General features: G+C 46.6%; 1 protein-coding gene across 3 annotated transcripts in view; it reads left to right on the top strand.

The window, feature by feature from the left end:
- Positions 1-463: 463 nt before the first annotated feature.
- The window catches only part of LOC105472246 (proline, glutamate and leucine rich protein 1), a 31,171-nt gene continuing 14,258 nt past the window's right edge, over positions 464-17,376 (top strand). For all 3 annotated transcript variants that reach the window (XM_071082183.1, XM_011725313.3, XM_011725337.2), the window contains exons 1-3: positions 464-739; positions 11,722-11,786; positions 12,173-12,278. In XM_071082183.1, coding sequence (XP_070938284.1) covers positions 491-739; positions 11,722-11,786; positions 12,173-12,278 — 420 coding nt within the window. In that variant the 5' untranslated portion in view covers positions 464-490. The remainder of the gene's footprint in view (positions 740-11,721; positions 11,787-12,172; positions 12,279-17,376) is intronic.

The following is a 17,376-nucleotide window of genomic DNA, read 5'->3' as shown; positions in this document are numbered from 1 at the left end:
CTACTCGGGAGGCTGAGGCAGGAGAATGGCGTGAACCCGGGAGGCGGAGCTTGCAGTGAGCCGAGATCGCGCCACTGCACTCCAGCCTGGGCGACAGAGCGAGACTCCGTCTCAAAAAAAAAAAAAAAAAAAAAAAAAAAAAGAGAGAGAGTTATTGATTCCTACAGCGAAGATGTCCCGAGACTCCGTTCGCTAAATGGAAATCGTTCGGACTTTGGCGCCTTTTGTCCGGACCACGTGTACCTTAAACATCACAGGACCGCCTCAGACACGCTCACCCGCCATCACTCCAGGAACCCAGCACCCCGGTGCCTCGGCGCCCAGACTGCTCTCGCCGCGCATGCTCCTTCCCAGCCTGAGCCCGCGAGTCCAGCCTGCCTTCATCCAGTGCGCAGGACCGCAGCCCCCTCCCCACGCCCACTCCCCAGTAGGCGGCCGTCGCGGTGTGTTTACGTCATCGCGCCACGCCACCACTGGAGCCCGGGGGAAGATGGCGGCAGCCGTTCTGAGTGGGTCCTCTGCGGGCTCCGCGGCTGGGGTTCCTGGCGGGACCGGGGGTCTCTCGGCAGTGAACTCGGGCCCGCGGCTCCGCCTGCTGCTGCTGGAGAGTGTTTCTGGTTTGCTGCAACCTCGAACGGGGTCTGCCGTTGCTCCGGTGCATCCCCCAAACCGCTCGGCTCCACATTTGCCCGGGCTCATGTGCCTATTGCGGCTGCATGGGTCGGTGGGCGGGGCCCAGGTGAGTCCGTGGCCCGTGTGCCCGCGGCCCTGTGGGGAGGCTGGCGCGGCACCTGTGCACCGGGATTGCGGTGCAGTGCAAGTGCGATAGGAAGGTTGAGGGAAGGAGAGCTGCGGGCAGAAAGGGGATCCAGGTATCATTCCGGACGGGACGCACGTATTTCTCCTTCATCGGCCCTGAGTTTCTCCAGGGGAAAAATGGGCCTTATTTTTCTGTTGTTAGTCTATTGGTCGGCACACAGGAATCGATTAGGTTCCAGGCCCAGTCACTCACTAGTTGTATAATCTAAAAACCTCTTTTTCCTCTGGCAATATCTGTTTCGGGGATTGTTTTGACGGACTTAATGACGCATTCAACAATAAACATTTTCCGAGCTCTTACTGAGGGTCAGATACTGTACTAGGCGCTCCGGTTACAGACGTGGTGGCGATATACAAAATGCTGCGAAACAAGATGAGAATTGAATATCAGGGATCTCTAACCTTATCTGAAGACTGACAGAGATTTTCCAAAGGAACCGGCGTTTAAGCTGAGACCCTAAGGATGAATAGGGGTTGGGTAGGGAAAAAAAGATGGGAGGGGCTGTTCAGTCAGAGGAGAGCTCATGTGGGAAGGCCCTGTGGTAGGAAGGAACTGGAAAGAAGGACATCGTTCCTGGGGCTCAGATGTGGAGGGGAAGAGAGTCGGTACAGATGAGACTGGTGAGGTCGGTAGGCAGTGGTCGGGTCATGCAGAGCGTTTTAGGCCGGATTAGGAGCCTTTGGACTTATATAAGAATGGAATCTAATATCCGTTCAGTTCTGCAAGCTAGACACTCAAGAAATTCTAAACTCTTCTTCATACACCTCCATATGCAATCTATCAAGTCCTGTTGATTTTATCCTTTGAGTAGTTTTCAGATCTGTCCACTCTTTTCCATCTCTTTCTCATTGCCCCCAGTCTAGCTCGAACCCGCCATCTTGTCCAGGTGAAAGCACTGATTCTAAGAAGGCATATTTCTAGCCCATAATAGCTGCTGCTTTAACAATCTCCTGTCCTCCTCCCTCTCCCACTAAACCTCCCCCAAATTCTACCTATCTTTCAAGACCCATGTACAGGAGATCTTCTGTGTCCACCCTTCTTTCCTGGGACCTTCCCAGCTCTGTGCTAGCTTCCAGGAAGACGGTTGTCACAGCCTGCTGGGTGGTTCAATAACCTTAGCCCCGGATTTATCACAGCTAACCCTATCTGTTTGTCTTTAACATTACTCTGCATAGTTGAGGGTGACAAGACTATATCTCTGCTATCTCAGCCCAGTATCAGAGGCTGGAGCTGATTATGTATTTTCTCTTCTCTCTAAATTCCCCTCTTCTAATTTATGTGGTTTTCATCAGTCAGTTATATTACAGCGGGTTTTTTTTTTTTTTTTTTTTCTGTTTTCTTTATCTCACTATAGTCCCAGAATTTTTTTCTTTTTTCTTTTTTTTTTTTTTGAGACAAGGTCTTACTCTGTCACCCAGGTTGGATTGCAGTGGCATGATCTTGGCTCACTGCAACCTCCATTTCCCAGGCTCAAGGGATCCTTCCACCTCAGCCTCCAGAGTAGCTGGGACCACAGGCACGCGCCACAGTGCCCGGCTAATTTTTGTATTTTTGGTAGAGACGGGGTTTTGCCATGTTGCCCAGGCTGGTCTCAAACTCCTGAGCTCAAGCGATTCACTTGCCTTTGCTTCTCAAAGTGCTGGGATTAGAGGCATGGGCCACCATGCCTAGCCCCCCAGAAATTTTTTAAATAAATATTTGTGAAATATTACCTATCCTGCCTATAAATGTGTGATTTCTGTCATCTCTTTCAGGACTTCCTCTCCTCCCTCAAAGTCAACTACATGAACTTAATGTCTTGCTTATTTTTCTTAAATGTCTGAAGTCTAGTAGAATTTTGAGTAAAGAAGCTAAGTGATGTGGGAAACTAGGGCCCCACTTTAATATTTCCTGTGCTACATTTTTAGATACATCCTGCCTTGAATTTTTTTTCTACTTGTGTTCTTTGAATTGGATCCTCAATACATGGGATGATGTGGAGGGTTTCCTTTCCTTCCCCAAAGGTTTCATTCAGCAAACATTTATTGAGTATCTGTTAGGTTTTAGGTACTGTTTCTCGTGTCTAGGTAGACAAATAAGACATGGTCCTTTCTCTCAGAGAATTCCTAGTCTAGCTAAGATGAGAAATGAAAGTCAGCAAATAGGCCGGGCGCGGTGGCTCACGCCTGTGATCCCAGCACTTTGGGAGGCCGAGGCGGGCGGATCACAAGGTCAGGAGATCGAGACCACGGTGAAACCCTGTCTCTACTAAAAATACAAAAAATTAGCCGGGCGCGGTTGTGGGCGCCTGTAGTCCCAGCTACTCGGGAGGCTGAGGCAGGAGAATGGCGTGAACCCGGGAGGCGGAGCTTGCAGTGAGCCGAGATCGTGCCACTGCACTCCAGCCTGGGCGACAGAGCGAGACTCCGCCTCAAAAAAAAAAAAAAGAAAGTCAGCAAATAGACCTGGAGCTTGCAAGCAAGGGGGATCCACTGTTTGATCATCTACCTGCCAACTTGTCTTTGCCACAGGTGCTGCAAGTTCAGTAGTTCCAAAATGGAACCATCCTAGCACAGTGCTCCGTATCTAGCTTGGAGTATATTATAGCAACAATCTTCTAACGGGTCTCCTTGACTTCAGTCTTACCCTCTTTAATCCTAGCTGGAGTGAGCTTTCTAAAGTAAAATTCTGATCCTGTTTGCAGCTTTTAAAAATCCTTCAGCCTGTGGGCGTTCTTTCCGCAGAGCCTTTGTACTTACTGTTCTCCTCTTGGAATCCCTCTCTGTGCAGCGCTCTCCCCCCAACACCCGTCCTCGTTCCCAGTCTTCTCAATTTGCTTATTTGTCACTGCCTTTGGGATAGATTTCTTGGCCACCTATGATTGACTGCTCTTTATCCTACTGTTTGTTTACTTATTTCACATATGCTTACAACCTGTCTCCCCTACACTCGACAAGTCTTTGATTTGTTTTTGTATGTAATTAATAAAACTTATGTAAAATTTCAGACATAAACAAGTAATATTTTCACCACCCCACCCTGTGCTGCCCCCATCACCCAAATTTAACAGTGAACACTTGCCAGTGTTGTTTCATTCCTCCCATACCTTGGCTTTTTTTTTTTTTTGGTGGAACTTTTCTTTTTCTTTTTTTTGAGATAGGGTCTTACTCTAACACAGGCTGGAGTGTAGTGGCCAGAATATGGCTCACTGCAGCCTTGGCCTCGACCTCCCAGGTTCAAGTGATCCTTCCACCTCAGCCTCCTGAGTAGCTGGAGGTGTGCTACCACCCCAGCTAATCAAAAAAAAAATTTTTGTAGAGATAGGGGCTCTCTATGTTGTCCAGGCTGGTCTTGAACTCCTGGACTCAAGTGATCCTCCTGCCTTGGCCCCCCAAAATCCTGGGATTACAGAGGTGAACCACTGTGCTCAGCCTGGTGGGCCATTTTAAAGCAAATTCCCGAATGTCATTTATCCTGTATATTCTTTTGAAGGACAGAGACAGTGTCTTGTTCTGTCTTCTACGCCTCAGCCTCCTGAGGGAGGAAGGGATTACAGGCCCCCGCCACCATACCCAGCCATTTTTGTATTTTTAGTAGAGACAGAGTTTCACCATGTTGGTCAGGCTGGTCTCGAACTCCTGACCTCAAGTGATCCTCCCCCCGCTCGACCTCCCAAAGTGCTGGGAATACAGGCATGAGCCACCACACCCGGCCACTTTTTGTCATATTTTAGAGTGTACTCCTACTTAAATAAAAAAATCTTCTGCCTCAGCTTCCCAAAATGTTGGGATTACAAGGATGAGCCACTGCACCTGGCCTCGCTTTCTGTTGGATCATTTTCATCAGCACACAGCTCAAAACTTCACCCTTGGCCAGGCGTGGTGGCTCACGCCTGTAATCCCAGCACTTTGGGAGGCCAAGGTGGGTAGATCACAAGGTCAGGAGTTCAAGACCAGCCTGGCCAAGGTGGTGAAACCCTGTCTCTACTAAAAATACAAAAATTAGCGGGGTGCAGTGGCAGGCATCTATAATCCTGTATTCCCAGTACTCAGGAGGCTGAGTCAGGAGAATGGCTTGAACTCAGGGGGCGGAGGTCGCAGTGAGCCGAGATGGTGCCTCTGCACTCCAGCCTGGGCAACAGAGTAAAACTCCGTCTCAAAAAGAAAAAAAAAAAAATCACCCTCTAGGGCCGGGTGCAGTGACTCATATCTGTAATCCCAGCACTTTGGGAGGCTGAGATGGGTAGATCATTTGAGGCCAGGAGTTCGAAACCAGCCTGACCAACATGGCGAAATCTCATCTCTACTAAAAATACAAAAATTAGCTGGGTGTGGTGGCACAAACCTGTAATCTCAGCTACTCAGGAGGCTGAGGCAGGATAATTGCTTGAGTCTGGGAGGCAGACATTGCAGTGAGCCGAGATTGCGCCTGTGAACTCTGGCCTGGGCAACAGAGGGAGACTTTGTCTCAAAAAACAAATCACCCTCTAGCTACTGCCCCATTTGCCATTTGTGTACTTCCTTTTATGGCAAAAACTCCTTAAAAGTGCTATCTGTACTTTTTGTCTCTCATTCTTTTAGCATTACTTTTTTTTTTTTTTTTTTTTGAGATGGAGTCTCTCTGTGTCGCCCAGGCTGGAGTGCAGTGGCCGGATCTCAGCTCACTGCAAGCTCTGCCTCCCGGGTTTTTACGCCATTCTCCTGCCTCAGCCTCCCGAGTAGCCGGGACTACAGGCGCCCGCCACCTCGCCCGGCTAGTTTTTTGTATTTTTTAGTATAGACGGGGTTTCACCGTGTTAGCCAGGATGGTCACGAACTCCTGACCTCGTGATCCGCCCGTCTCGGCCTCCCAAAGTGCTGGGATTACAGGCTTGAGCCACCGCGCCCGGCCCATTACTTTGAAATAACTGAAAATTTACAGAAAAGTTGGAACAATATTTGAAAGAATTTAAATATATACTCTTCTCTTAGATTCTCCATTTTTTTTTTTTTTTTGAGGAGTCTCAGCTCACTGCAACCTCCGCCTCCCGGGTTCAAACGATTCTCCTGCCTTAGCCTCCCAAGTAGTTGGGATTACAGGCCTGTGCCACACACCCTAGTAATTTTTGTATTTTTAGTAGAGACTGGATTTTGCTCTGTTGGCCAGGCTGGTCTTGAACTCTTGACCTCAAGTGATCCACCTGCGTTGGCCTCTCAAAGTGCTGGGATTACAGGCCTGAGCCACCATGCCTGGCCGGATTTCCTGGTTTTTAAATGCATATTTATGTTATCATTCTGATAATGACAGATCTCCTAAACTATCATTCTGAGAATAACATAAATGCACATTTAAAAATTGGAGAATTCTAGGTGAAGAGGATACAGGAATTCTGTCAAATATTTTTTCTGGGTCAATTTAGGAGTAAGTTGCAGATATGATGTCCTTTTACTTTGACATATTTTAGTGTGTATTTCCTTTAAAACAAGGACATTCTCTTACATAACCACACTCCATCATCATGATCGGAGAATTAATATTGGTACAATAAGTTATTTAACCTGCAGATCTTTTTTAAGTTTTGCCATCAGTTCTCCTAAAGGCACCCATTATAACAACAACAACAACAAAATTTCTAGTCCAGGATTTAATGCAGGGTCACACATTGCATTTAGTTTGTTGTTGTTGTTTTGCTTTTGTTTCTTTTGAGACAGTCTCACTCTGTCACATAGGTTGAGTGCAGTGGCATGATATTGGCTCACTGGAACCTCCGCCGCTTGGGTTTAAGCGATTCTCCTGCCTTAGCCTCCCAAGTAGCTGGGATTACAAGCGCCTGCTACCATGCCCGGCTAATTTTTTATTTTTATTTTTATTATTTTTTAGTAGAGATGGGGTTTCACCATGTTGGCCAGGCTGGTCTTGGAACTCCTGACCTCAGATGATGCACCCACGTTGTCCTCCCGAAGTGCTGGCATGAGCCACTGCGCCCAGCTTGCATCTAGTTATAATGTCTCTTTAGTCTTCTTTAATCTGAAATAGTTCTTCCGCCTTTGTCTTATGATCTTGGTATTTTTAAAGAGTACAGGATAGTTATTTTGTAGGATGCCCCTCAGGTTGGAATCTAATCATGAGGAAACAACAGACAAATTCAACCGGAGCTTTGTGTGTTTTCAGCAAGAAGACCACAGAAGTCGTCCAGGTGCAGTGGCTCATGCCTGTTATCCCAGCATGAGATTCAGAGGCTGAGTGGGGAGGCCGAAGTGGGAGGATCAGCGAGCGCAGGAGTTCAAGACTAGCTTGGGCAACATGGCAAGACCCCGTCTCTACAAAAAAGAAAAAAAACCCTGCAGAAATGATATGTCATTCTTGGTGCATCTTATCAGGAGCATGTGCTGTAGGTTAAGCGGGTCTCTGCCAGGTGTTTTCCCTGTTAGAACGGTATGATGTTTTTCATTTGTAATTAAGTGTCTTGGGGGAGATAATGTGAATATCTTAGATCTTGTCAACCTTTCACCCACTCATTTTAACATCTATTAAAGGTTCTTCCCTGCATGAATTATTACTATGATGGTTGTTCCGTTGAACTCATTACATTCAGGCTTTTAGCCTCAATGCTGCCGAAACAACCCTTTGCTGGGTAAAATGGTAACTCTTGAAGATCACTGGTGTCCATCGAGACATTAAGTTCAAAGGTCAATTTGGATCATCATATTTGACTTATCTGTACCATTTGATACAATTAATTATACTTTCCTGTTTAAAAAACTGTCTTCACTTGACTTCTGGGATGTCTCTCCCCTGTCTTTTTGTTTTTGTTTTTGTTTGTTTCATTGAGACGGTCTCGCTGTGTTGCCCAGGGTGGAGTGCAGTGGTGCGATCATAGCTCACTGCAACCTTGATCTCCCAGGCTGAGGCAGTCCTCCCTCCTCAGCCTTCTGGGTAGCTGGGACCACAGGTGTGTGCGCCCACACCCAACTAATTTGTTTGATTTTTAGTAGAGAAGAGGTCTCGCTATGTTGCTGAGGCTGGCCTTGAACTCTTGAGCTCAAGCAGTCTTCCCACTTTGGCCTCCTAAAGTACTGGGATGATAGGCATGAGTCACCTCTCCCAGCTCCTCTCCTCTCTTGATTCTCCTGTTACCACACTGGTTACTCCTTTCCAGTAAAGACTGATCCCTCCTTACCTCTGTGACCTCTGAAGGTTTGAGTGCCTACAACAGTGCTTGCACTGTTTCTCTTCTCTCTTTGTTCTCATTCCCTTGGTGAACTGATCCAGCCTCAAGGCCAACAACTCCTGAGTTTGCATCTCCAGCCAGGAGTTCTCTTCAGACTTGTCTACCCAGTGGCTATTTGGCATCTCCATTTTCGTGCTAAATACACATCACAGATTGAACAGCTCTGAAACTGAACTCCTGATTGTCATCCCCAAACCTGCTCCTCCTGCATTAGTTCCCTTCTTCGTGAATGGCAGCTTCATCTTTCTAGTTGCTCAGCAAAAAACCTTGGCGTTATCTTGGACCCTTCTTTTTATTTTCCACCCAAATCCAATTTGATGGCAAATCCTGTTGGCTCTGCCTTCAGAATACATCCTGATTTTGACTGCTCTGTATCTCCACAGTTACCACATTCTTCAAGCTGCATCATCATTTGTCTGGCATATTACAGTAACCTCCTACCTCATCTGTGTGCTTCTTCTCAACAAGACAACACAAATGCTGTTGGTTAAAAAAAAAAAAAAAGCAAACCAGAAGTCAGATATTATCACTCCTCTGCTCAATTTCTCTCTCCCCTTCACGGCTTTTATCTTATTCAGAGCGAAAGTCTGTAATCACCTATATGGCTCTGCACAGTCTGGCCCTACTACCTTCATCGTTGGTTACTCCTCTCCACCTTGCTCACTTTTCTCCAGCAACAATTTGTCTCCTTGCTGTTCTTCAGAAATACCAAGTATGCTGTCATCTCATAGTCTTCGCTCTTTTTATTTTTCTTTTTTGAGACAGAATCGGAGGCTGGGTGCAGTGGCTCACACCTGTAATCCCAGCACTTTGGGAGGCTGAGGCAGGTGGATCACCTAAAGTCGAGTTCAAGACCAGCTTGACCAACATGGAGAAACCCCATCTCTGCTAAATTTCAAAATTAGCTGGGCATGGTGGTGAATGCCTATAATCCCAGCTACCTGAGAGGCTGAGGCAGGAGAATTGCTTGAACCCGGGAGGCGGAGGTTGCGGTGAGCCGAGATTGTGCCATTGCACTCCAGCTTGGGCAAAAAGAGCGAAACTCTGTCTCAAAAAAAAAAAAAAAAAGGAGACAGGATCTTGCTTTGCCATTCAGGCTGGAGTGCAGTGGTGGCGATCGTGGCTCACTGCAGTCTTGGCTTCCTGGGGTCAAGCAAACCTCCCACCTTAGCTTCCCAAGTAGCTGTGGCCACAGGTGCCCTCCACCGCATCTGCCTAATTTTAAAAAATTATTTGTGCAGATGGGGTCTCCCTCAGTTGCACAGGCTGATCTTGACCTCCTGGGCTCAAGCGATCCTCCTGCCTTGGCCTCCCAGTGTTGGGATTACAGTCATAAGCCCCTTGCCCAGCCTCTGTTTTTTTCTTTTCCTGGAACACTCTTTTTTTTTATGGTTATCAGTATGCCTTTTTATAAAAACAGCTTCATTAGGCTGGTCACGGTGGCTCACTTCTGTAATCCCAGCACTTTCGGAGGCCAAGGCAGGCGGATCACTTGAGGTCCGGAGTTGAAGACCAGTCTGACCAATATGGCGAAACCACACCACCACGTCTGGGTAACTTCTGTGTTTTTAGTAGAATTTTAGATTAGTTTTGCCATGTTGACCAGGCTGGTCTCAAACTCCTAACCTCAAGTGATCCACCCGCCTTGGCCTTCCCAAATGCTGGGATTACAGGCGTGAGTCACTGCTCCCGGCCAGATTTTATTTTATTTTTTTTAAAGAGAGAGTCTCACTCTTTTGCCCAGGCTAGAGTGTAGTAATGTGTTCATAGCTCACTGCAGCCTTGAACGCCTGGATTCAAGCGATCCTTCTGCCTCAGTCTCCCTAGAGTAGCTGGGACTGCAGGTACATGCCACTGCACCTGCCTTATTTTTAAAAATTTCTGTAGAGATGGGGTCTTGCTGTGTTGCCCGGGCTAGAACTCCTGGCCTCAAGTGATTCGTCTGCCTTGGTTTCCCAGAATTTTGGGATTACAGGCCACCATGCCTGGCCAAAGCAGCTTTATTGAGATATAATTCACAAACCATACAATTTAACATTGTTTTTTTTTTTTTTTTTTTTTTTTTGAGACGGAGTCTCGCTTTGTCGCCCAGGCTGGAGTGCAGTGGCCGGATCTCAGCTCACTGCAAGCTCCGCCTCCCGGGTTTACGCCATTCTCCTGCCTCAGCCTCCCCAGTAGCTGGGACTACAGGCGCCCACCACCTCGCCCGGCTAGTTTTTTGTATTTTTTAGTAGAGACGGGGTTTCACCATATTAGCCAGGATGGTCTCGATCTCCTGACCTCGTGATCCGCCCGTCTCGGCCTCCCAAAGTGCTGGGATTACAGGCTTGAGCCACCGCGCCCTGCCAACATTGTATTTTTTTATTATTGATTGGTTGATTGATTGATTTTTTTTTTTTGAGACAGTCTCACTCTGTTGCCCAGGCTGGCCTAAATGGCCTTTTTGGAGATGCTTTTTGTACCTATTCTCCTACATTAAATCCTGTCCTCTTTACCTACTCTGGGCACTCCTTTCCTTCCTTACTCTGCTTTATTTTTCCTTGGAGTTCTTAGCACCCTCTGATATACTATGTATTTACTTTGTCAGTTGTTTATTTTCTGTTTCTTCTACCTAGAAAATAAGCATCTGGCACCTAAAACAAGGTCTCACATGAGGTATATGTCAAGTAAATTTTTTTTTTTTTTTTTGACAGTCTGGCTCTGTTGCCCAGGCTGGAGTGCGGTGGCGCCATCTTGGCTCACTGCAAGCTCCACCTCCTGGGTTCACGCCATTCTCCTGCCTCAGCCTCCCGAGTAGCTGGGACTACAGGCGCCCACTACCACGCCTGGCTAATTTTTTGTATTTTCAGTAGAGATGGGGTTTCACCGTGTTAGCCAGGAGGGTCACGCTCTCCTGACCTCGTGATCCGCCCGCCTTGGCCTCCCAAAGTGCTGGGATTACAGGCATGAGCCACTGCTCCCAGCCATGTGAAGTAAATATTTATTGAACAAATGAATAAACATTTCCCTCCACAAAAGGGAGACACCTTATTAATTTTGTTCAGCTCTGTATTCCTTCACCTAATCTCGTGCATAGTGTGTGTGTTGGAAGAAGGAGCGATGCATGCTGTTAGGGAGATGCGGGTGCCATGAGAGGAGGCTGGCCATTCGGGGCATGGAGAGGTTACCTGGGAGGCTGTTGAGGAAACATCTTTCGTGGGCTTCCAGAATGTGAGAGAAGGGGAGAACTGGAAGGAGGATTCTGGTTGACTCGGTCTATGTTGGCATTTTTACAGCTGTAAGGAAGCCAGGAACAGGAGGAGGAGGATTTGTTTGAGGGTGAAGGAAGGATAATGGATGAGTTCAGTGTCCATTCAGCAAAAGCATTTATGGATGTATCCTATGTTAGGTGCTGTCCAGACATACAGAGGTGAAGCAGACCCATCTTTGAAGTCTGGTAGTAGGATTAGTTGGGCTGTCCTGTTTGGGACTACTTGGGTGGGGCATGGGGGGAGGGATCAGGTGAAATATAACTCGAGGAAAGGCGGAGAAACAGCCTTTCCCACAGGAAAAAGGGAAAAGCCTAAGGCTTCTAATGGGATGGCCTTTTGGCCTCAGAGGAGGTGCGACTTCAGAAAGGCTTCCTGGGTGCTGGGACAGAGAAGGGCTTGGAGAATCTTCTGCATTTTTAACATCCCGTTTGTGACTCGCTTCCCCGTTTTCTTTCCCCCAGAACCTTTCAGCTCTTGGGGCATTGGTGAGTCTCAGTAATGCACGTCTCAGTTCCATCAAAACTCGGTAAGTCTTTGGCCCTGTTTCTTCTCCAGGGGCGTGTTCCCTTAGGAAGTGGGCATATGTACATCTTTCCTTTCATTGTCACTGCCCCCAGGATTCAAGACCTCTCTCTATTCCCAAGAATGTGGACAGTTACATTCCTTGTGTGAGCTCACTTGATTTGAACCCTACCTTTTCCAGCTCCCAGACGTCCTATTTCCCCTGGGATTACCTCTGCTGCCTTCTTTCTTTGCTTCTTCCTCCTCACTCCAAGTATTTCGGGAGTTGGAAACCACAGTGGACTGGGAGTGAAGTCTTTCTGTAGCCTAGTGAGAATAAAAGAGCAGTCAGTCGCTGTCTCGGAAGTCTAGCCTCTGCCCACTTATCATGACTCTCTTGTTTCTTCGAAGGTTCGAGGGCCTGTGTCTGCTGTCCCTGCTGGTAGGGGAGAGCCCCACAGAGCTATTCCAGCAGCACTGTGTGTCTTGGCTTCGGAGCATTCAGCAGGTGTTACAGGTGAGGATTCAGCTGCTGCCCTACTTCCTCCTCTTCCCCCACCTTATTCCCCATCTTGGATGTGGCATGTTCTTTTCAACTTGAACATGTAGTTCTGAGGACAGAATAATTGGAAAACAATTCCCTGATAGTGGAGAGGATAAGCTTCAAATAGAAACCTTTTTTTTTTTTTTTTTTTTTGAGATGGAGTCTCGCTTTGTCACTCAGGCTGGAGGGCAATGGCATGATCTGGGCTCACTGCAATCTCTGCCTCCTGGGTTCAAGTGATTCTCCTGCCTCAGCCTCCTGAGTAGCTGGGATTATAGGCCCCTGCCACCATGCCTGGCTAATTTTTGTATTTTTAGTAGAGACGAGGCTTTAACATGTTGGCCAGGCTGCTCTCAAATGCCTGACTTCAAGTGATCCGCCTGCCTCAGCCTCCCAAAGTGCTGGGATTACAGGTGTGAGCCACTGCACCCAGCCTATATGTATATTTTTATTTCAGTAGTTTTGGGGGAACAGGTGGTGTTTGATTACATGGATAATTTATTTAGTGGTGATTTCTGAGATTTTGGTGCACCCATCACCTGAGCAGTGTACATTGTACTCAATATGTAGTTTTTTATCCCTCACCCATCTCCCACCCTTCCTCCCGAGCCCTCAAGAGTTCATTATATCATTTTTATGCCTTTGCGTCCTCGTAGCTTAACTCTCAGTTGTAAGTGAGAACGTAATGATGTTTGGTTTTTCATTCTTGAGTTACTTCACTTAGATTAATGGTCACCAATGCCATCCAGGTTCCTGCTAATGCCATCATTTTGTTCCTTTTTATGGCTGAGTAGTATTCCATGGTATATATACACCACATTTTCTTTCTATCTATCTATCTATCTATCTATCTATCTATCTATCTATCTATCTATCTATCTATCTATCTCTGATACAGAGTTTCGCTCTGTCGCCCAGGCTGGAGTGCAGTGGTACGATCTCAGCTCACTGCAATGTCTGCCTCCTGGGTTCAAGCAATTCTCTTGCCTCAGGCTCCTGAGTAGCTAGGATTACAAGTGTGCACCACCATGCCTGGCTAATTTTTAAAATTTTAGTAGAGATGGGGTTTCACCATGTTTGCCAGGTAGGTCTCGAACTCCTGACCTCGTGATCCGCCTGCCTTGGCCTCCCAAAGTGCTGGGATTACAGGCATGAGCCGCCACTCCTGGCCTATACCACATTTTCTCTATCCACTTGTTGGCTGATGGGTATTTAGGCAGGTTCCATATTTTTGCAATTGTGAATTGTGCTGCTATAAAATATTGTGCGCAAGTGTCTTTTTCATATAGTGACTTCTTTTCCTCTGGGTAGATGTCCAGTAGTGGGATTGCTGGATCAAATGGTAGTGATGTTGAGCATTTTTTCATATGTTTGTTGGCCATTTGTGTATCTTCTTTTGAGAATTGCCTGTTTATGTCCTTTGCTCACTTTTTGATGTGATTATTTGTTTTTTTCTGGCTGATTTGTTTGAATTCTTTGCAAATTCTGGATGTTAGTCCTTTGTCAGATGCATAGTTTGTGAAGATTTTCTCCCGCTTTGTGGGCTGTTTACTGATTTTATTTGTTTTGCTGTGCAGAGACTTTTTAGTTAAGTCCCATCTATTTATCTTTGTTTTTGTTGCTTTTGGGTTCTTGGTCATGAACTCTTTGCCTAAGCTAATGTCTAGAAGGGTTTTTCTGATGTTATCTTCTAGAATGTTTATGGTTTCAGGTCTTAGATTTAAGTCTTTGATCCATCTCGAGCTGATTTTTGTGTAAGGTGAGAGATGAGGATCCCGTTTCATTCTTCTACATGTGGCTTGCCAATTATCCCAGAACCATTTGTTGAAAAAGGGTGTCCTTTGCCCACTTTATGTTTTTTGCTTTGTTGAAGATCAGTTGGCTGTAAGTATTTGGCTTTATGTCTGGGTTCTCCCTTCTGTTCGATTGGTCTAGGTGCCTATTTTTATATCAGTATCATGCTGTTTTGGTAACTGTAGCCTTGTTGTATATTTTCAAGTCAGGTAATGTGATGCCTCCAGATTTGTTCTTTTTGCTTCGCCTTGCTTTGACTTTGTGGGATCTTTTTTGGTTCCATGTGAATTTTTGGATTGTTTTTTCTAGTTCTGTGAAGAATGATGGTGGTATTTTGGTGGGAATTGCGTTGAATTTGTAGATTGCTTTTGTCAGTATGGCCATTTTCACAATATTGATTCTACCTATCCAAGAGCATGGGACATGTTTCCATTTGTTTGTGTCGTCTATGATTTCTTTCACCTGTGTTTTGTACTTTTCCTTGTAGAGATCTTTCACCTCCTTGGTTAGGTATAGTCCTAAGTATTTTAATTTTTTTGCAGCTGTTGTAAAAGTGGTTGAGTTCTTGATTTTATTCTCAGCTTGGTTGCTGATGGCGTACAGCAGTGCTGCTGATGTGTATACATTGATTTTGTATCCTGAACCTTCACTGGCTTCATTTATTAGCTCTAGGAGCTTTCTGGATGAGTCTTTAGGGTTTTCTAGGTATATGTTCATATCACTGGTGAATAGCGACAGTTTGACTTCCTCTGCCGATTTAGATGTCCTTTATTTCTTCTTCTTTTTTTTGTTTTGGTTTTTTTTTTTTAGATGGAGTCTCTCATTCTGTTGCCCAGGCTATAGTGCAGTGGCGCAGTCTTGTCTCACTGCAGCCTCTGCCTCCTGGGTTCAAGCATTTCTTCTGCCTCAGCCTCCCAGGTAGGCAGGATTCAGGCGCCTGCCACCCCGCCTGGCTAATTTTTGTATTTTTAGTAGAGATAGGGTTTCGCCATGTTGGCCAGTCTGGTCTCGAACTCCTGACCTCAGGTGATCTGACTGCCTTGGCCTCCCTAAGTGCTAGGATTACAGGTGTGAGCCACTGCGCCTGGCCTAGACGCCCTTTCTTTCTTTTTCTTGTCTAATTGCTCAGGCTAGGACTTCCAGTACTGTATTGAATAGAAGTGGTGAAAGTGGGCGTCCTTGTCTTGTTCCTATTGTCAAGGGGAATGCTTTCAACTGTTTCCTGTTCAGTATAAGGTTGGTTGTGGGTTGGTCATACTTGTTACTCTTTTAACGTCTTAATTTTTTCCCCTACTTTTACATCCTTTGGTAACATCTCCACTTAGTTATTTAACAAGCATTTCTAAGCACATACGGCAGGCCCGGGGTGTACCAAGCTCTGGGGAGACAGCGAGATGTACGTGGCCCTGCTTTCTTGGTGCTCAGAGTCTAGCACTTTTTCTGTGAAGTATATGTTTGCAAATAGGAAGTGTTTATGCTTTTTGAACCACATATAGTTTCTATTGTATATTGTTTGTTTTCCAATCCTTTAAAATGTAAAAGCCGGCCGGGCGCGGTGGCTCAAGCCTGTAATCCCAGCACTTTGGGAGGCCGAGACGGGCGGATCACGAGGTCAGGAGATCGAGACCATCCTGGCTAACACGGTGAAACCCCGTCTCTACTAAAAATACAAAAAACTAGCCGGGCGAGGTGGCGGGCGCCTGTAGTCCCAGCTACTGGGGAGGCTGAGGCAGGAGAATGGCGTAAACCCGGGAGGCGGAGCTTGCAGTGAGCTGAGATCTGGCCACTGCACTCCAGCCCGGGCTACAGAGCAAGACTCCGTCTCAAAAAAAAAAAAAAAAAAAAAAAAAATGTAAAAGCCATTCTTAGTTTGTGGGCTATGCAAAAACAGGCACCCAAAGACCATCATTTGCTGATTCCTGTTCTAGTTGAAGATACTTCTTTTTTTTTTTTTTTTTTTTGAGATGGAATCTTGCTGTGTCGCCCAGGCTGGAGTGCAGTGGCGTGATCTCGGCTCACTGCAACCTCTGCCTCCCAGGTTTAAGCGATTCTCCTGCCTCAGCCTCCCAAGTAGCTGGGACTACAGGTGCGTGCCACCTCGCCCGGCTAGTTTTTTGTATTTTTTAGTAGAGACGGGGTTTCACCGTGTTAGCCAGGATGGTCTCGATCTCCTGACCTCGTGATCTGCCCGTCTCGGCCCCCCAAAGTGCTGGGATTACAGGCTTGAGCCACCGCGCCCGGCCCTTTTTTTTTTTTTTTAAGATGGAGTCTAGCTGTGTGGCCCAGGCTGGAGAGCAGTGGCCCAGTCTTGGCTCACTGCAACCTCCGCCTCCCAGGTTCAGGCGATTTTCCTGTCTCAGTCTCCTGAATAGCTGGATTACAGGCGCCCATCACCATACCTGGCTAATTTTTGTATTTTTCGTAGAGACGGGGTTTCGCCATGTTGGCCAGGCTGGTCTTGAATTCCTGGCCTCAGGTGATCCACCCACCTCGGCCTTCCAAAGTGTGGGATTACAGGAGCCACCAATCCCAGCCCTTTTTTTGTTCTTTTTTTTTTCTTTAAGACATGGTTTCATTTTGTCACCCGGGCTGGAATATAGTGTTGTGATTATGGCTCACTGTAGCCTTGACATTTCGTGCTGACATCAGTACCCCCCACCGCCCCCACCAATAGCAGAGATTACAGGAGCCACCAATCCCAGCCCTTTTTTGTTCTTTTTTTTTCTTTAAGACATGGTTTCATTTTGTCACCCGGGCTGGAATATAGTGTTGTGATTATGGCTCACTGTAGCCTTGACATTTCGTGCTGACATCAGTACCCCCTACCGCCCCCACCAATAGCGGAGACTACAGGCGTACACCACCACCCACTAGTAATTAAAAAAATGTTTTTGTACAGATGGGTTCTTGCTATGTTGTCCAGGCTGGTCTCAAACTCCTGGGCTTAAGCAGTCCTCCCACCTTGGCCTCCCAAAGTGTGGGATTATAGGTGTGTGCCACCGTGCCTGGCCTGGCATCTTTTACTAGGGGGAAGAGTCTTCAGTGTTTAGATGGCAGTTGAAACTGAGGATGAGATTATCAAAATAAGTCCTTTTATGGACTGGATTTTAAAGCACATCACACTTAATGGTCAGGTAGAGGAAGATGAACTTACGAAGGAGACTGAGACAGGCCAACAGCAAGAAGAAGATAACCAGGATTGTGGGCTGGAGGGGGCCAAGTGAAGACCCCTTGAGGGATGAGGGAGGAGTTATTTCTGTATGTGCCTCCTGAGGTG

The sequence above is a fragment of the Macaca nemestrina genome, chromosome 17 (genome assembly GCF_043159975.1).
Source record: "Macaca nemestrina isolate mMacNem1 chromosome 17, mMacNem.hap1, whole genome shotgun sequence".
NCBI classification, from domain to species: Eukaryota; Metazoa; Chordata; class Mammalia; order Primates; family Cercopithecidae; genus Macaca; species Macaca nemestrina.
The sequence above is the reverse complement of the archived record's forward strand: the minus strand, read 5'-3'. Positions and strand labels throughout refer to the sequence as shown.